General features: G+C 49.3%; 1 protein-coding gene across 4 annotated transcripts; it reads left to right on the top strand.

Moving 5' to 3' along the window:
* Positions 1-6716: 6716 nt before the first annotated feature.
* Positions 6717-19583, top strand: Rasal3 (RAS protein activator like 3). 4 transcript variants are annotated; one of them, XM_050146159.1, is made up of 18 exons: positions 6717-6770; positions 6899-7236; positions 10139-10269; positions 10382-10460; positions 10569-10630; positions 12669-12739; positions 13120-13246; positions 13332-13430; positions 13891-14427; positions 14898-15042; positions 15250-15394; positions 16200-16436; positions 16532-16733; positions 16839-16957; positions 17555-17945; positions 18165-18322; positions 18918-18981; positions 19075-19583. In XM_050146159.1, exons 2-18 carry the CDS (start codon positions 6912-6914, stop codon positions 19228-19230), a joined length of 3048 nt encoding a protein of 1015 aa, XP_050002116.1. In that variant the 5' UTR covers positions 6717-6770; positions 6899-6911; the 3' UTR covers positions 19231-19583. The 4 variants fall into 4 exon arrangements, with proteins under 4 accessions (XP_050002116.1, XP_050002114.1, XP_050002115.1 ...); XM_050146157.1 differs by having other exon boundaries at positions 6735-7236; XM_050146158.1 differs by having other exon boundaries at positions 6735-7236; positions 17555-17936.
* The last annotated feature ends 569 nt before the right edge of the window (positions 19584-20152 follow it).

Here is a 20152-nt window from a genome sequence, read left to right on the forward strand (position 1 = left end):
CATCCGTAATCATAGCATTTGGTAGCTAGAGGAAGAAAGATTGCTTTGAAGCTATCATAACAGTGAGTGCTAGAGAGTTAGAATAAAAATGGAGGCAGTTTCTTTTACGGTCTTGCCAAGTCAAATGCCAACAAAAACAGCAAGCATGTTTTGTTAGGGGGAAAACTGTCTCTTTTTTTATGATTCTATTCATTCTAGATTCTATTTCCCCTTTTTTTTCAGTGTACAGTCTTAGTCATAATGTAGCAAGCTGCCTGTATTGCCAATCCCAAGATAACCTTTGGTTTGAAAAGGTTAGCTCAAAGGTCAAACAAAAAGGCACAAGCTATTAGGAAAAGGAACCCAATGCCTCTTACATACCTAAAACCAAAGCCCATCTAAGGGACTTTTGTGTTGAAAATGAACCACTGTATTTTGTTTCCCACCAAGGTTCTAACCTCTACCACGGAATCAAGAAAACAAAAACAAATAAATGAATTTTAGTATAAAATATGAATTGGAGGCAACCCTAGAACTTCCTGTTGGGAGATGAGAAATTGAAGCCTGGAGGAAAAGTAACCAGAGAAAGCAGTGTTTAAAAAAAAAAAAAAAAAACAGGTTTCTGGGGGCTGGAGAGATGGCTCAGCCATTAAAAGCACTGGTTGCTTTTCCAGAGGCACTGAGTTCAATTCCCAGCTACCACATGGTGGCTCACAACAAACTCTAATAAGATCTGACGCCCTCTTCTGCTGTGCAAGTATACATGCAGACTGAACACTGCATACAATAATAAATAAATAAATCTTGGGGGGAAAAAAGCAGGTTTCCACCTCATGGTGGTGGCACATGCCTTTAATCTTAATCTTAGCCCTTGTTAATCAGAGGCAGGCAGATCTCTGTGAGCTCGACGCCAGCCTGGTCTTCGAAGTGAATTCCAGGACAGTCAGGGCTACGCAGTGAGACCCTGTCTCCAAAAACAGAACAACAACAACAACAACAACAAAAAGCAGATTCCCACCACAGACCATCAGAACTCAGTTCTACAGGAAGACAGCATCGAACATACCCTTTACTGCCATCCCTGAGTGCAGGAGACAGAGATTCTGGGTCAATGGTAGAGGGCCCCTCTCAGGGACTGTTAACTCAACAGCACATTGGGATTATTTGTCACATGGTGGACAGATTGGACCCCATGTCCTAAAAAAAATTCTGCAACAAATTTGAAGCCTGAGACCGTAGCTCAGGGACACGGTGCTTTCACAGTGTATTGAGGGCCCTGGGTTTCATCTCCAGTACTAGAAAAAAGGAAGGAGAAAGTAAGAAAAGAAAATGTTGGGAGCAGGCTGGGTATGCAGCAAAATAATAAAACTGAAGAATTCTGGAGATACCTCAGCAGATAAGCCTAAGGATCTGAGTTCGAATCCCCACTACTCATATAATAACACTGGGTGACGCCAAATACTCCCTTAACCCCAGTGCTGTAAAGGAAGACTGCTGAGGCTTGCTGCCTGCCAGCCAAGATCCAAGCCTGGTGAGCAATCCTGTCTCAAGGAAAACAGGTAGAGGGTGTAGAGGAGAACACTTGACAGCATCCTTGTCTGAACTCCATGAACGAATGCCACTCCCCAGTTTGGCAGAACACAGTGAGTCGCCTGAATGAGGTGGGCCTGTCTAAAGTAGGCACATAGGAGAATAGAAATATCTGCTCTATAGGACAGTTGTTGGCTGTCACTAACTGCACCACCCTCTTCATTACGCTGAGAACACAGTTCAGAGGTCAATGTCTGCCTAGGATATTTGAGGCCCGGAGTTCCAGCTCCAGCACTGCAAATAAAAAGCCTCCCAGTTTGATTCATTCTCCATTGTAGGAATACTCCATAACGTCACACTGCACCTTATAAATTATCATTTTAATAAAAATATGGCTGGGTAAGGGAGCACACATTTTTACTTTCAGCTTTTGGGAGTCGGAGGTAGGCGTTGTTCTGTGAGTTTGAAGCCATCCTGGTCTATACTGCAAGTTCCAGCCCAGCTAGGGCTACCTAGTGAGACCCTATCTCAAAAATTAATTAACTTAAACTTTAAAAAATAGGAATTAGCACAAAGCCTTTAATCCCAGCATTTGGGAATCAGAGACAGGTAGATTTTAGGCTAGCCTGACCTACATAACAAGATCAAGGACAGCCAGAGTTAAAGAAACCCAGCCTAGAAAAAAAATCAAAATAAATAGATAAATAAGATAAAACCAGAGCTGAGGGTGCAGCACAGTTATAGAGGGAGGGCCTGAGTTCCTTCTGCATCCACACTGCAGAGACTAGGCATGATGCTGTATACCTGTAATTCCAAGGCTCGGGGCAGAGAGCATAAGAATCAGGAACGCATGGTCAGCCTCCGATGTATAGCAAATTCAAGACCAGCCTGGGAATACATGAGACCTACTCTCAAAAATATGTGTAAATAAGAGCTAGAGCCATAACTCAGTGTTTACGAGTACTTACTGCTCGTTCAGAGTTCAGTTCCCAGGACCCACACAGTTCTTCACAACTGTCTGAAACTGTCTTTGATCCCAGGGGATTCAATACCGTCTTTTGACCTCCATGGTCAGCAGACACACACGTGGTACTCATGCATACATGAAGGCAACAAACAAAAGCTCTCATATACATAAGAATAATCTTTTTTTTAAAGACGGGGTTTTTCTGTGTAGCCCTGGCTGTCCTGGAACTCGCTCTGTAGACCAGGCTGGGCTCAAACTCACAGAGATCCATCTGCCTCTTCCTCCCAAGTGCTGGGACTAAAGGTGTGTGCCACCACCACCTTACCACAATGTCCCCTTTTCGAAGCAAGAGTTTCAGTACAGGCACAGTAAAGGAGAGCATTAACCCAAGAGTGAGACCTCAGAGTCTGGGCACCTAGTGACTGCCAACACTATATGACCACGGAGCCACCCTTATTCTTCCCACTCCGTGAGTCCAACTCCCCACACACACTATGTAGCCCAGGCTGGCTTCAAATTCGTGGCATGCAATCTTCCTGTGTGCGCCTAACCAGTCCTAGGATTACACGCGTGCATTGCCCCATGGATTCTTGATATCCTTGCCTTCGCCCAAAGTGTACCTTCTACTTGGTACAATCTTCTGTTTTCCTCTCATGCTTCAGCTTGCAAAAGTTACCTCCCTAGAGAAGCCTTCCCTGATTTTTCCATCCTGGGAAGAGTGGCATTTCTGTTCAACTGGACATCCTCCATCCAGTATATCTCCTCTCCGTCTTCTACACAAATTCACAACGTCCCACTGAATTCAGGACCTGTCCCCCTCCCCAGAATGTGAGTAGCAGGAGAACAGAAATCACTTTTATTTATTCTCCCTCCCCACTCCATCTAGCACACAGTCAGCACTCAGGAAACAACTTTTTTAGCAGCCGGGCGGTGGTGGCGCATGCCTTTAATCCCAGCACTCGGGAGGCAGAGGCAGGCGGATCTCTGTGAGTTTGAGACCAGCCTGGTCTACAGAGATAGTTCCAGGACAGGCTCCAAAACCACAGAGAAACCCTGTCTCAAAAACCAAAAAAAAAAAAAACTTTTTTAGCTGGGTGGTGATGGCACATGCTTTTAATCTCAGCACTCAGGAGGCAGAGGCAGGCAGATCTCTGTGACTTCGAGGCCGGCCTGGTCTACAGAGCTGGTTCCAGGACAACCAGTGCTGCTACACAGAGAAATCCTGTCTTAAAAAAAATTAATTGTGTGTATCTGTGTACAGATATGTGCACTTGCAGCACTTAGTGTAAGTACACTCAAAAGCCAAACCTGAAGCTTCAGGTCATGTGGAGCTGGACATACAGGTGGCTGTGAGCTACCCAGGCCATACCATTTCCTGCTTAACCTCAGAGTCATCTCTCCAGCCTTGAATGTGAGCTTTTTGAGACCGATACCATCATCCTTTACAAATAAGGAAGCTCAGAGAGAGGAAATGACTTGTCTGAGGTCACAGTGAGAAAGAGGGTAGCCAGCACTCCAACCTGGGTCAGAACGATGCTGACTCACTATTGCCAGGACATTTGCCCATTTCTTTTTTTGTTAAATTTTTATTGCATTTTATTTATTTTGTCTGTGCATGTGTACACATGGGCATGTGTCATGAAGAAGAACAGAAGGGTCAGAGGACAACTTGTGAGCATTGGCTATCTCCTTCTACCATGTGGGTCCCAGGGAAGCACCTTTTATTCACTGAGTTATGGTGATAGCCCCTCCTCTTTTTCAAGTAAATACTTATGAAAACATCAAAGATGCTGACTAGATAGTGCACCAAAATTCACTTCGAAGAGATTTCACAACAGAACATACCCAAGTCACCAGCACTGTCATAAACAGAGCATGTTAAATTCATGTTGTATGAATTTTACTCGCTGTTAAAAAATAAATCTGGGACGGGAGCTAGAGAAATGGCTCCGTGGTTGAGAGAACATACTACTAAACCCGAGTTTAGTTCTCGGCACTGCCGGGCAGCTAATAAACAGCTGTGACTACAGCGCCAGGAGACTCCAATGCATCTGGCCTCTCTGGAGACACACACACTCTCACACACACACAGACACACATGCACACACATTCATGCACATAGATGCACACATACACTCACACACAGAGACACACACATGTACACACACACACACACAATACATACACGGTGGGGGTGCATTTTAATACTGATCACGGTGATTAATCTCAGCATTCAGGACACTGAAGCAGGAAGATCAAAGGTTCAAGACCAGCCTGGGATACATAGAAGATTCTGTGGAAAGAAAAACATTCGGGCTAAAAATATAGATCAGTTGACAAAGCATTTGTCTAACATAAACGAAACCCTGGGTTCAAGTGGGGAAATAAATCAAATTAAACCAAACAAACAAATAAAACAGGGTGGATATCTAGTGCACACCTATAACCCCAGCACTTGGGAGGCAAGGACAGGAGGATCAAAAATTTAAGACCAGCCTTGTCTACATACCAAGTTCCAGGCCAGACTAGAATACGATAGATACCCATCTCAAACAAAACAGAACAAAGAAAGCCATCATCCAAAAGTCTCTTTTACGTCCTTACTCAGTCACTAGCCCCTCTGAATGAAACTGATTCCCTGACTCTTTAAAGAGATTTATTTTTACTATTTTTAATTCTCGTGTGTGTGTGTGTGTGTGTGTGTGTGTGTGTGTGTGTGTGGTACTTGTGCTCATATAAGTGGGTACAGATGCCCAAGGAGGCGTATGATCCCTTGGAGCAGGAGTTACAGGTTAACTGTCACAGAGTCTAGGAACTGCGCAGGTTTTGGTCCTCTGCAAGGGCAGTGCACACATTTCACTACTGAAATTCCTGACCTAATTCCCTGACCTGCAGTATCTTCATTTGCTTGGTTCTGAACTTTTTACTTCATTTTTTCCTTTGTTTTTCCTTTTTATTATTTGAAGCAGGGTCTTGCAACACACCCTGGCTGCCATTGAACTCATGGAAAACCTCCTGCCTCGCAAGGCTTAGAACTCTACATGAAAGGACTCACCAGCATATACGCTTTAGCTTTTGCTTTCGTTCAGCACTGTAATTCTTCTGACGTCATTAGTTCAAGAACTTACTCATTTCCCTGGCTATGTGACACTCTTCAGTATGGAGATGCCACCGGGTGTTCGTTCTGCCGTCAGTGAACACCCGGGTCTTTTGGAGTTATTAGTTGCAGTGTTGGTGGGCATGTCTATTGGATGTCTTCCTAGCAAGAGAAAGGCTGGGTCAGAGAAGACCTAGACAATTATGCTGGGAGGATCAGAACTAGAGTTTGGCTCGGTGATGGCTACAGCTGTTGCTGAACATGCTTGGCCTTTGTTCTACCCTAACACTGAGGTGGGGGGCTGTCCAGCCAAGTCTTTAGACTCAAGAACCAAAAGTCAAAGGCCAGCCTAGGGTATACATGCAATGAGCTCAAGGCCCAGTCTGTGCAATAAAAAACACAGACTGGGTGTGTGGTTCAGTGATAGAGCATAGGCCTTGCATCCTTAGGCCCTAGGTTTCACCCCTAAGGTGGAGGAGGGTGGCAAATGGCCCAGGGGGTAATGACACTTGCCATATAAGTCTGGAAACCAGCGCTCCATCCTGGGAGCTCACTTAAATGTGGAAGGAGAGAACTAACTCCTTGTCCTCTGACCACCACTGTGGCATCCACGCACATAATAGTATATGTTGATTCTTCTTTTAAAATCCATCCCAAGATGGGCAGCCGTGGTGCAAGCCTTTAATTCCAACACTCAAGAGGCAGAGGCAGGCAAATATCTGTGAGTTCGAGACCAGAACAGCAGAGCTGTTAGACAGAGAAACCCTGCTTCACCAAACCCACCTCCCAAATAAAAAATACATACATACATACATACATACATACATACATACATACATGCATGCATTCATAAAATCTATTCCAATAAAATCATGGCAGCGTCCTTACACAGGTGAATCCTTCCACATGCTGGCCAGCAGCAGATTTCCAGGGGTCCCTAGCATGCTCCCATTTCACAGAAGGCAACTAACTGAAGCTCAAAGAGAGAAGTACATCCTACCGCCCTGTCCTTCTCGCCAGAAGCCAGCACTACCACCCCTCCCACCTCCACATCCTGCGCCCATCATGCCCTCCCAGCCTGACTGTAAAGAGGGAGGGGGGAAGAGACAGGCAGGGTCACGTGGAGCTAGGTTCTGAGGAAGGAAGCTAAGCACAGTGCAGACGGCTGCTGATTCTGGGACTGGCCAGGAAATCAAGGTAAGGGACGGTGTATGTGTGGCATCCTCAAAAGTGTTCCTTGGAGGCAAAGCTGAAAAGAGACCGGGCAAGATGAAGACAGAATGTGGGCAGACAATGCGCAGAACTGTCACCTTCTGGTCTCGCAGCAGAGACTCCGCCATGGACCCACCACTGCCGAGTGAAGCCGTCCAAACGCAGCCCGCGCCACCCTCTCCACTGGCATCCTACCGCTGGCACACTGGAGGTGGCGGGGAGAAGGCTTCTGGAGGGTTCCGCTGGGGCCGCTTCGCGGGCTGGGGAAGGACCCTAAGCCATCAGGAACCTATGGTGAGCAGCCAGCCAGCCCCTCGATCTCTATTTCGTCGGGTCCTCTCTGCACCCCCTAAGGTGTCACGGTCCAATCGCCTCCGGCTTTCCAAGACCCTCTGGGGGAGACACAAGAACGTGGCACCGCTGGAGGCCACACCAAATCCCAAGGCCCCAGGTACGTTCTCCCCTCTACCCGAGTTGGGGCCAGGCTGGGTGGCCGGATGCCTGGGTGTTTGTCTGTCAACCTAACATCAGCCCTCTAGACACAGGAAGTTGTGGGGAGTATGAAAGCCCAGCAGGAAGCGGCTGGGGCCCCCAGCAACCCTCATCTCTCTTTCTCCCTAAACTGGGGTGAGGGAGACTCGCAAAACCTGTAAGCAGCTGGGTTCAGCCTGAGAAAGGGGCATTGAACAGACGTACCTTGGTGCCGTCTGGATGCTCAATGGCTCTTGGCCCCGATGGTTGTCTCCTGTATCCAATTAACCAAGCCATTGACTGGATCTCAGCTGCCTTATAGCCTATGTCTTACTTTGTTTCCTTGAATCTGAAACTCCCCATCCCTGCCTTGAAGAGCACACTCACTCATTCAAACATGTTTATTCATATGTTTTGTATGTGTGTACCTCAGTGTTGGCATAGCCCATCTCCCTTAACACAGCACCTATGTTGAGGTCAGAGAAGAACCTGCATGTATTAATTTATGTTGCGGGGGCAAAGTGCGGTTCCAGTGAGGCGGTCAAACGACAACTTTCAGGAGTCACTTCTCTCCCACCATCAAGTAGGGCCTAGGGGATCAAAGTCAGATGACACCCTTGGTGGCAAACACCTTTACCTGTCTGAGCCATCATGCTGGTCCAAGCAGAAGTGCTTTGATCATTGAATTGGTTCTAGTCCCTAACTGAGGCACCGAGGACAACTGTGGGCAAAGCAGATGTTACTCCTTGCCCTGTAGAGTTCACAGAATGGGACGGTGTGGCAGTGGGGGGAGGGGGTTAATGTGAAGATGACAAATGAGAACTGGGAGACAGAGTAGACCATGAAGATTAGAACCCAGGAATGCAGTACAAGACATCCATTTGTAAGAAAGAGTTAAGGCTGTGGATGTGGCCTGGTGGTAGTGCACTTGCTTAACATGGGAAAGGCTGTGGGATTGTGGGTTTATACCCATCGCCAGAAAGAAAGAAAAAAAAAAAAAGTTGTATTACCCCTAGTGGTGAAGCCGGGTAGAAAATAAAGTGAGAAGATTCAGTCCTTGTTTCCTGGAAGCACAAGGTTAATTCGGCTCTTTCCTAGAAATCTTTGAAACTCCTTTCGTTCGTCTCAGAGCTAGAAATAGTAGTGCACACCTATAATCCCAGCACTTGGAAGGCAGGGGCAGGAAGATGATTGATCTGAACTAGATAACAAGACTCTGTCTCAAAACAAATGAGGCTCTGGCCAGAAAAGGCTCCTGGTGGTAAGCCCGGAGAGCCACAAGGTGGGAGGAGAGAACCTACTCCTGAAGGTTGTCCTTTGACCTCCACATGATGCTTGGTGTATGCTCCCACTCCCCATATAAATAAACGAATTCAGGCCGTCCTCTGGCCTTCACTGGTGTGATGGCAAGTGAGTGTGTACTAACACAAACTAAACAAGCGTCTTAAAAGGCAATCAGCATATAGTATTATGTTTAGAAAAATGGCTTCATATTGTAAGGATATTTTTTTTCTTCCTGAGACAGATTCTTGCTATGCAGATCTGACTGGCCTCGGACTCACAGAGATCTGCTGGTTTCTGCCTCCCATTTGCTGGGATTGAAGGTGTACACCACCATGCCCAACTATTTCTCTTTTTTTTTTTTTCCCAGTTTAGGGACTCACACACGAAAGGCGAGGGCTCTGCTACTGAGCTAAGCTCCTAGCCCTGTAGAATCATTCTTTGAGGCCCTGCAGGGTCCAGTACCTAGTTGTCCACTACACAGGTCCAGACAGAGCTTTCTACCAAGCAGCCTGCTCCTTCTTAGTGCTTTCTCTCCCGTGGCTCACTACTACTACTCCCACGGTTGGGAACTGAGTGTAGCCCACTGATGGGGGACATGCTTAGGACAAGGCTCAGTCCTCAGTACCACAAACAAACGCTAGTTCCTAACCGGTTGCCGACACCTTCCCTCCTGCCTTTCTTGCCCTTCCCTTTATTTCCCTGGCTCTTCCCCATCTGCCAGCCTTTGTTCACTCCTGCTTCCTTCTCTTCCAGCTTGGCTGGGTGAAATTCAAATTTCAGTTCAAAATCTAGTGCAGATGCCCTCTTTTGGGTGGGGAGGGGAGTCTTCCCTGACCCACTCTGCACCAGCGCCACCTGCCCAAGAAAGAAAACTCCCATACAGTTCACTTTTGCTTTTTCTCCACCTTTCTCAAATTGAAGACTGTCCACCTTCGAGAAGTTATCTCGTCAGCGCATGTGGAAGTCAGAGGGTAGCTCTGTAGAATTGGTGCTCTCCTTCCACCTTTCCATGGGTTCCAGGGATTGAATTCACATCAGGCCCACATGGCTGGCACCCTTACTTGTCGGGTCACCTTGCTGGTCCCAGATTAGTTATTTCTGTAAGAGGCCAAGGTTTGTAACCCCTCATTCTCATATTCTCTTCCTTCCTTCTTCCCTTTTAGAATAAGATCTCAGTCAGTAGCACAAAGTGGCCTGAAGCTCATCATCCTCCCAATTCAGGTCCTAGCATTACAGGGGTGTCCTGAGTCTCAGCCTTGCCCACTGTCTTGGTTAAGAGAAGGGTGGTTGTGTTAGAAGCCTGGCTTCACCACTTAACAGCTGTGTGATTCTGGGTAGGCCACTCAACCTCTCTGGGCCTAAGTTCTAATGCCCTTTAAGTGATTTTTGAAGGACTGGGCAAGAGAAGGCGTGTAAAGTGGTAAACACACGGTATTGTCCACTTCTAGGGCTAATGAGAACGAGCCCCACAGAGGTAGAGATCGGCCCAGTGACACCCAGCCTAACATGGTTGCTGCACAATGCACCTTGTCTACACGCATAGGAGGTCAGAGGGAGAAAGGGGAGGCTCTGTAACCAGCATCCCCTTCTCTCCCCAGAGCCAGAGTTGGAAACAACCCCGGATCCTGTTGCACGAATCCCTGAGCCTCCCACTCCTGACATGCCAGTTTGGGACATTGGGGGTTTCACCCTGCTCGAAGGAAGGCTGGTACTTCTCGGTGAGGAGGAGGTAAGAAAGAGGAAGGAGAGGGGAGGAAACTGGGCAGAGGCAGTGGCAGAGAGGTAAACACCAGAAATGTGTGCCTCACCCTTTCTGACCGCCAACTTCTATGGGAGGACAGGGTCCTCGCCAAATCCGAATGGGAAGTGCCAGCTCAGAGAGCAGCATGCAGGCGTCCATGGGAAACCTCCGGGATCCAGGTAAATTGGGGAGACTGGGGAGGCTGCAGAACTGAGAACTTTTCAAAACGACTCATAGACTACTACTATGCTTCCTCCCCTTAACCTCCTACCTCTGACCTCCCGCAGATCGCACTGCTGGAAAAACTGAGCCTGAAGCTACTGGTTCCAACCAGGTCCACAATGTTCGGGTATGGCAACCAGTGTGACAGGATGGGGAGTGGCCAGGGTGAACAAGGTCTCCCAGACCTGGGTCTCACACAAGCTGTACCATCTAACTAAATCTGGAAACCTAGTATAGATATTAGGGCCAGGTGTGGTAGTGCCTGCCTGTAATCCCAGTACACAGAGACAGAGACAGGGCTGCTTGAGACAGCATTGGAACTCCATCGTGAGTTCCAAGCAAGCCAGAGATACATATTGAGATGACCTAAAAAAATAAACATTCACATACACACACAAAATGACTACTATTTGAAATTTTGTGATCCTCCTACCTCTCCCTCCTGAATAGAAAGAATTGCAGTCCTGAGCATGGAGGACCAGGAAAAAAAGGGATCATGGGTTGGTCACTGGCCAGTTCTGACCCTCTACATCTATTCTTGGTTGAATAAACCTAATGATAAAATTCCTCCTTTTTTGGATATATATTTGGGGGGTTGTGGAGCTTTTGCTTTTTTTTGTTTTGTTTTGTTTTATAGACAGGGTCTCTCTATGTAGCCCTGGCTGTACTGGAACTTACTATATAGATCACCCTGGCCTTGAATTCACAGAGATCCAACTTCTTCTGCCTCCTGAGTCCTGAGATTAATGGTGTACACCACCGTGCCAGACCCAGGATATATATATATATATATATTGAGACAGGGTTTCTCTATGTAACAGTCCTGGCTGTCCCAGAATTCACTCTGTAGATCAGACTGACCTCAAACTCAGAGATCCACTTGCCTCTGCCTCCCAAGTGCTGGGATTAATGGCGTGAACTATCACTGCCCACTGTTTTATATTTTTAAAACAGCTTCATACTATAGTTCAGAATTTTCTGTAACTTGGTGTAGCTCATGCTGGCACCTGATTCTCAGAAAGTCTCCTGCATCAGCATCCTAAGTGCTGGGATTATAGATGTGAGCCACCACTCCCTATTCCTTCTCTATTTTACCAAGAGTCTATAGAGAGTCCAGGGAAGTGAGTGACTGGAGTTTTAGAGATGCAAGCTGCTGGGGCTGGGGCTGGGGAGCACTGGCCAGGCACACAGGAGGACAAGAGTTTGGATCCTCTGAGCCCATCAAATGCTAGGTGAGCATGGCAGCCTGCCTGTAAGTCTGGTACTTGGAAGGTGGACACAAGGAATCCCCAGAACAAGCTATCAAATCAATGAGTTCTGGGTGCAGTGAGCGACCCTGCCTCCTGGTGAAGAGTGCCTTAGAAGAATTCTTGGTTTTTCTTTTCAAGACAGGTTTCTCTATGTTCCGGCCCGACTGTCCTGGAACTCGCTTTGAAGACCAGGCTGGCCTCAAAGTCATAGCGATCCTCCTGCCTCTGCCTCCCTAGTGCTAGGACTAAAGACATGTGGTGCCATGCCTGACTGTGAGGAATATCCTTGATGCCAGCCTCAGGACTCCACATACACATGTGCATACATGCACACATGCATATCACACACAAGGACACATGAAAATATTGTAAGCATAAGAAAGGGAAACCTGCCTATTTTACTAAGTTCTAACTCAAAAAGTATAACTTTTCCTTTTCCTTCCTTCTATCACTTTTTTTGAATTTTGAACGAAAGCCTGCATGTGCCTTCCCTGACACTCTGGGCTTTTTCAGCAGCCCCTGCCCCCTTTTACCATGCAGATGGTTGCTGACCTCTGTTGTTGTGCACTGGCTTTCTTGGATACTAACTCAAAAGGCATGACTAAGGAAAGAAGGAAGAAAGGGGAGGGGGGAAGGAAAGGGGAGGGAAAGAAATACAAGCTGTTGGGCGGGGGGGGGGTAGCATGAAGACAGCTCTTGTTTTGAGAGCATTTGCCCCTCATGAAGCCCTGAGTTCGATCCCCAGTATTGTAAAACATAAATATAAACGTCATCTACTGGTTACAGATATTAGTGCAACCTGGTTATGGGCTGGGTTCTCCAAGACTAGCAGAACCTGAAGGACACTCTGAGAGGACAGAGCTGAGGAGAGAGTACAGGGTTCTACCTGGCTCATATACCTCTCTTTCCACTTAGGGGTTACTCAAGAGGCTGAAGGAGAAGAAAAGGATCAGGTCAGAGCTGGGAGCCCACGGCCCCCGAGATGGGTAAGTCTCTGGGAAACTGGAGGGCTTCAGGCTCAATGTTATGCCAATCTTCACCTCTGGGTTCCTTATCCTCACCTTCACCCCACCACGCCTCCCGTGTCCTTTCTATTCTGTCTCATACCAGGTGAACTTGGAACCATATAGATGCAAGGCATTTTCTCATCTCTTGGTTGAAGGGTGGGAGTGGTCTCTGGATTAGACGCTATCTGAACACCCTGGATCTGGGCCTCCAAAGAACGCATGGAAATTAAGCCACGGAGGGAAGGAAATAGCAGGTCAAATGCTAAGAGCCAGAAAGGGACAGCAGCTAGGGTGGCTAGGAATTAGAAAGGTCTGAGTGAGCAAGGAATGACCCACTTGTTCCCCTTCCCTGGCTCCAGACCCCCCAGTGCTCTGGGTTCCAGGGAATCTCTGGCCACACTCTCTGAGCTGGACCTGGGTGCTGAGAAGAATGTGCGAGTCTGGCCACTGCATTCTAGCCTCCTGGGGGAGCCATACTGCTTCCAGGTAAAAGAGGAACCTACATTCGCCTTTACTAAACTCTTGGCTTCACGTTAGCCTCTTGTAAATTCTTGAATCCCGTATCCAATAGGTAACCTGGGCCGGCGGGAGCCGCTGTTTCTATTGTCGTTCCAGCGCTGAGAGAGACCGTTGGATCGAGGACCTTCGTCGGCAGTTCCAGCCCAGCCAGGTCATTGAGGGGGAAGGGATGGACACAAAAAGCCCTCTCACAAAGCCAGCCACCCCCTTACATGCCACCCAAAGCTGTTTGCTCCAAACCCTCTCGTACACACACCCGCCTAGTCCACACCTGTGCAACCACCAACCCCATGAATGTCAGACTTATTCCCGCATCCAGTTCTGGATCTATTTGCTCCCCCAAGTCAGCCTACTAAGTAGTCGCCAAGTCCTTAAGCCGCCGGGGCTACTCCTTTTATATCTAAGCCGCGATGTGTGCGACACTCCCTAAAGCTAGATGTGTTTTGCTTAGCATCTCCCAGACAATCGTGGCCCCAGCCTCTTCGCTAAGGGGTCCTGCGATTTGACTGCGGGCAAGGCTCCGGATTGCGGTGCGCACCGTGAAGTCTCAGTGCGCGTCTTGGAGCCCAGACACCTCCAAAACACAACTTATACCCCACTCCCGCACGCAGGACAATGCGGAGAGGCAAGAGACGTGGCTGACCGTTTGGGTGCACGAGGCCAAAGGGCTGCCGCGAGCAGCGGCACCCGGAGTGCGTGCGGAGCTGTGGCTGGACGGGGCGCTACTGGCACGCACAGCTCCGCGGGCTGGCCCAGGTCAGCTCTTCTGGGCTGAGCGCTTCCACTTCGAAGCACTGCCACCAGCTCGTCGCCTGTCGCTGCGGCTACGCGGAGAAGGCCCTGCAGGTGCAGCCGTGGGCAGGGTAGCGCTGGAGCTGGACGAGGTGAGCATCCCCCGAGCGCCCGCGGCGGGCCTGGAGCGCTGGTTTCCGGTGCTAGGGGCGCCAGCCGGCGCCGCTCTACGGGCGCGGATAAGGGTGCGACGTCTGCGCGTTCTGCCGTCGGAACGCTACAAGGAATTGGCCGAGTTCCTCACCTTCCACTACGCGCGCCTGTGTGAGGCGCTGGAGTCCGCGCTGTCTGCTCAGGCCAAGGAGGAGCTGGCAGCAGCCATGGTGCGCGTGCTACGGGCCACTGGCCGGGCTCAGGTGAGGAGCCGTGACTACGCAGATAGATGGCCCCAGAGCAGACGGATAGCACTTTCTGAGTTGTGCTGGGAAGGGAGGGCCTATACAGTGCCCATCAGGGCAGGGCATCGTGAGGGGCTGGACCTACACTTAACCAATGAGGGACGACTACTTGAATTTTGACTACTTGAGGCTAGTCTGGAATTTCAGCTGCTAAGGCTGAGGCTTTAACTTGAATTGTGAGAGGCAGACCCTGAGCTTCATCTGAGAGGGGTAAGGCTGACCTTCAGCGAGAGAGGAGGGGCAAGAGGTGAGCCTCTAATGCTACTAGGCTCCATTTCTGTTGTGAGAGGTGGAGGCTGTGGCTTCATTAGCTGAGCGCTGTGCCTGAATATCAGCAGGAAGGGACAAGGGCTGTGCCTAGGTATGAAAGCTGGGTCAGTGGTTGGGATTCCCACGTTCATTCAATGTGTGATCCCTGTCCTCCACAGGCATTAGTGACAGACCTAGGCACCGCAGAGCTGGCGCGCTGTGGAGGCCGAGAAGCATTGCTATTCCGAGAAAATACTTTAGCCACCAAGGCCATTGATGAATACATGAAACTGGTGGCACAGGAGTACCTCCAGGAGACCCTGGGTAAGCTGAGTGAGGGATTGGTGCCAGGGGTTCAGGAAACCCCTGGGAGTGAATGGTGCCTTGGGGGTGCTAGAATTTTGGGTGGGAGTGGAGCCTTGCTATTCCCCCATGATGTTAGGTGCTTCCAGAGTAAGTTGGAGATAGGGTTGGAGGCTGGGTGTGATGCATCTGGGTTCATGACCTTAGACTGTCCGCTCTGGACCGCAGGGGAAGTTGTGCGGCGTCTCTGTGCCTCCACCGAGGACTGTGAAGTGGATCCCAGCAAGTGCCCTCCACCAGAGCTGTCCAAGCACCAAGCTAGACTCCGAAACAGCTGTGAGGAGGTTTTTGAAGCCATCATCAACTCTTACAAGTGAGAACCATGGACCCGGCAACTGAGTCCAGCCCTGCCTCTCAGCCCCTGTGCTGCCCTGGCCAACCAACAAAACGCTGGGCACTCAGTTAAATTTGATTCCATATATGAAGTCAAATATAGCTGCCCTAGTTTTGTTTTTTGTATCTGGCAAACCCTACACTCATGCCATACCTAACCTAACCCCAAGTAACCTAAGGACCCACTTCTTTTGCTTTTAACCACAAATGATTCTGACTGCTTAACCTTGGTCAACATAAGATTTTAATTTCAGATGATGCATTATCCTAATCCCACAACCCCTGACCTTAAGAGAGCCTGTATTCCAAATCTCATGAAACTGATTATAGGAAACACGAGCATTCAGTCCCTCAGCTTCTGACCCTAAGATAATTTGCATGCCTAATCCTATGACATTGTAACTTTGCCTCATCTTAAGTCATATTATACTCAGGCACCTCACTCTCATGTGGAATTATAACTCTACCCCAAACCCAGGACCACTGTTCCCACGTGATCTTATCTGCCCAAATCTAAGAGTATAGACTTTCAGAGGTTGCCACACTTATGCTATAAGTTCTGAGCCTCTGGGGCCCAAGCCACAGGTACTGTTATCCCAGATATCCCCATCCCTGCAACCCAAACAATAGGTCTAACGAAAAGAAAGCACACACAGGCTTCATGAATCATAGACAAGCCATGTAGTGTTTTCTATACACCAGACCTCTGGACTTATGACTTTGATCATGCATGACCTTTATGCCTCTCTATCCCCTTCCTCTAACCATTGCTTCTTTTGCCCCAGTTGGTTCCCAGCAGAGCTGGGCACTGTGTTCTCAAGCTGGCGAGAAGCATGCCAAGCACGTGGCTCCGAGGCACTGGGCCCCCGACTGGTGTGTGCCTCTCTCTTCCTAAGGCTCCTATGCCCTGCTATCTTGGCACCCAGCCTCTTTGGCCTGGCACCAGAGCACCCGGCCCCAGGCCCAGCCCGAACCCTTACACTCATCGCCAAGGTCATCCAGAATCTTGCCAACCGTGCTCCGTAGGTTCTGGGAGAATGTGGGGGTGATGACGGGACCAGGGAATAGGGAGTTGGCAGGTGTCTGTCATGACTCAACCAGTTTGGCTCCAACGCAGGTTTGGTGAGAAGGAAGCCTACATGGCCTTTATGAATAGCTTCCTGGAAGATCATGGACCAGCCATGCAACACTTCCTGGACCAAGTGGCCGTGGTGGATGCAAATGCCACACCCAGTGGCTACCAGGGCAGTGGAGACCTGGCCCTCCAGTTGGCAGTTCTTCATGTCCAGCTCTGCACAATCTTTGCTGAACTTGACCAGGTGTGGCCTGAATCCCAACCCTAAATGTAGGGTAGAAAGGCAAGAAGGCTGGGAAGCGTTGGTGCCAGAGAGTTCACAGGGTGTCTTCCTTGTATGCCTTGACAGACAACCCAAGATAGCTTGGAACCACTGCCCACCATTCTTCGAGCCATAGAAGAGGGCCGTCCTGTACCAGTGTCTGTGCCAATGCGTCTTCCCCAGATCCCCACCCAGGTTCATTCCAGGTAACCCCAAGTCTGGCCTAGGTTCTCGTGGGTGGCAGGAGGGGTTTTTATGTTAAGATTAATAATGCCAGAATCATGTTGGGATCAAAGGTCAGAGGCTGCAGAAGGCATAATGTAAGAAGACAGGCAGGGAACGGGCTCACTAGGTGGTCAAAGAGTAAATCTTCACAGACTCAGATAGAGTCCAAGATTGGGACAGAGTCCTGTCAGAGATCAACAAAGAGTCACCTCCAGGGACAGAGAAAGTAGCCCTGGGGTGGGGGAGATGAAGGCCATGAGTCAGAGGTTGTGGATGGGGTCAAATCTTAGAAACAAGATACTACAAAGGTCAGAGAAGCGAAGATCAAGCTTAGGGCTCAGGACAAATAGGGCTAGTCAAGGGGCCCAAGTCAGAGTCAAAGCTAGAGAGGGAGAAAATATTAAATTGGGATGGAAGTCAGAAGTTAAGGATAGTTTCTCAGCAAAGTCATAGGTCAAAGTGTGGTCCTAAGAGATAGTTATACTGATGTAAAAAGTGGGGTCATTTCTGGCTTTAGGCTGGGGTAGCGTCATCTCCAGGATCAATTGAGGGTCTGAACTTCCACATCCCACCTCCAGCTTCTCTTCAGGGGAGAAACCCGGTTTTCTGCCACCTCGAGACCTCCCCAAGCACACCCCTCTCATTTCCAAGAGCCAATCTCTGCGCAGCTTTCAAGGGGCAGGGAGCTGGGCCCGTCGGCGGCCAGATGAGGAACGGTCCCAGCAGCGGCCCCGGCAGGTGCAGCGCACACAGAGCGTCCCTGCCAGACGGCCTGCCCGCCGCCGCCCTTCTGCAGGTCCCAGGCCAAGACTCAAAGACTCACTACGCACTGGTCCCGTGCCATGCGGACGGGCCTGGACTGGAGCTTCTGCCTCGCTGCCTCGAAAGCCGTCGGTGCCATGGCAGCGCCAGCTGGATCAGCCTGGGGACAGATACCAAGCTTTGGGAACGCATCGACCGGTGGGCAAGGTGACATCCCGCCCAAATCCTAGCCTGGGCGTGGGGCAGCCGCGGATAGAAATGGAACTGAGAAAAGACCTTAGTACTCGTCTAATTGACTCTGAGACTCTCCCCCTCCTCCCATTCCCGGCCCCCGAGGCCATACAAGTTCTCTATCAGAGTAGAAAGGTGTTACCATGAGGAAGGGACCTGGGGATGGGTCAGATTACAGCTCCTATCTCCCCACAGCTGGCAGAGATACAGTGCGAGGTGGCTGCACTCCGCGAGGAACAGAAAGCTCTGTCCCGTCTTGTGGAGTCGCTTAGTACCCACATCCAGGCCTTGACGGAGCAGCAGGAGCAGCTGCGCTGTCAGCTGCAGGATCTGGACTCCAGATTGGGAGCTGGGTGAGTCTCTGCCTCTTCCTCAGGGCCGCCAAATCTCACCCAGAAAGTCCCTCCCCACAGGCCCCAGCCACAGCTTCTAACTGCTCCAACCCGTAGGTGAGCAACCTCCAAGTCACCAGCCCTGGCCCCAGCAGCCTCTCTCACACCTGTCTTTGACTGGTGCTTTTACTTACCTTCAACCAGTTCCTCTTAACCCGATTGGACCGTCTTGGCCCTTCCCACCCATTGGTCAGTCTCCACCTTCAAATGGTGATTGATTAATTATTCTATCTTTTTGTCTCCCTCCGTTTTTTTTTTCCTTCTGCGAAGCAAGATTTAGCTATGTAGCCCAAGCTAACCGCGAACTCTCAGTCCTCTTGCCTTATCCCCTGAGTGCTACAGTTCCAGGGTTGCACCACTTGGCTAGTCTTCACATCTTAGCTATGACAAGCTCTGAGCCAGACCCTGCTTCCGATACACTCTGCTCTCTGGTCTGAACAAACCCCAGCTCTACTCCAAGCCCCAATCACTGGATGGATTCTTGGCTGTCCATCCAGGATGAAAGGGATTTTCTCAGCTTTTGACCTTCCCCCTGTCTTGCCTCTGACCCCCACAGGATCTCAAAGTTGGATTCTGAGAGTAGTCTTCCAAGCAATGGAAGCCACAGGCTGAAAAGTCTGGTAAGATTCTTGCCTGAGATCGGAGGGGAGTGGGAAATCTGTTTGGTGAACACCCCCACCTCAACTCCAAACTCACTTCCATTACCTCCCCAGGAGCACCGCCTGACTGAGATGGAATGTACTCAGAACCAACTGAGGGATACCCTCCACAGCCTACAGCTTCTTTCAAGGACACCAGGATCCCGGAGCCAGCCCCCGCCTCTCAAAACGCCATGTGTCAATGGGGCTGAGCTGTCAATGGGCACCTGAGTTTCTCATTCCACTCCACGTGGTCTGGAAGCCAAGAGAGCCTCAGCCCTTCATGGTCATTAGTGGAGGCAGAGTGGGATACTGTGAGGTTGTCCAGTAAATCTTCATCTCAGTAAAATTCTGCCCCTACAAATGATTAATCGGAGATCATTCCTAGTTCTCCATCTCTCCCAAATTCTTACCTGGTTTGAAGCGTCCCAAAGATGGGAGTAATAAGCAGACTCTCACCATTGCTGTGACCTAAGCCATTACTCTAGGAGATTCCATTCTCTCATCTGTGAAATGTATCCAAAATTCTCTACAGAGTGCACAACTCCTAGTTAAAGGTATTCAATAAAAGGTATTAATCACTATTATGGGAAGCGCGTGCTTTTCAGCGAAGCACAGACCTTCCACCCTCCTCATCCTCTATCAGTATCTCAGGCCCCACAAGTGATAGAATCTTTCTAGATTCCAAATCACAATCCAGGCATGGAGGCAAATGAAGGAAGGGAGCGTAAGGGGAGAATACAGTTGAGTTCTGAGGCTGGTTGAGTAAATGGGCAGGCATTTGACTCATGGATAAAAGGGTAAGATAGATGAAACAGTAGGCAGATGACTAGATTAGCATCCACTGAATGTTTGACCTGGTAGATGTGTAAGGCAGGTCACTAATCATAATAGGTAGGTCCACTTAGAGAAGACTGACTCGTAATAGGAAACTAATACTTGAACTAAATGAGTAACCAAATGTACACACCACACACACACACACACACACGCACATCTCACATTTATTGAGGTTTTGGGGGACTCCCAAATGAGCCATGGGAGAACAATAAAGTATATGGACATGAACTCCTGTCTTCTTCGCTTGGAGAAGACAGGTACACAGTCGATGGACGATTGTATGGGTGGATGCTGTAGGATTGTTGAATCCCTT

Source organism: Alexandromys fortis, unplaced genomic scaffold, assembly GCF_014885135.2.
Source record: "Alexandromys fortis isolate MF-2015 unplaced genomic scaffold, M_Fortis_MF-2015_v1.1 scaffold_42, whole genome shotgun sequence".
NCBI lineage: Eukaryota > Metazoa > Chordata > Mammalia > Rodentia > Cricetidae > Alexandromys > Alexandromys fortis.

Bases quoted from the DNA above. Each gene is read 5' to 3' on its own strand.
- Rasal3 (XM_050146157.1), top strand. From the start codon at position 6,843: ATGAAGACAGAATGTGGGCAGACAATGCGCAGAACTGTCACCTTCTGG. The intron at 7,237-10,138 runs GTACGTTCTCCC...TTCTCTCCCCAG, and splicing joins ACCAAATCCCAAGGCCCCAG to AGCCAGAGTTGGAAACAACC. The intron at 16,437-16,531 runs GTAGGTTCTGGG...GCTCCAACGCAG, and splicing joins AATCTTGCCAACCGTGCTCC to GTTTGGTGAGAAGGAAGCCT.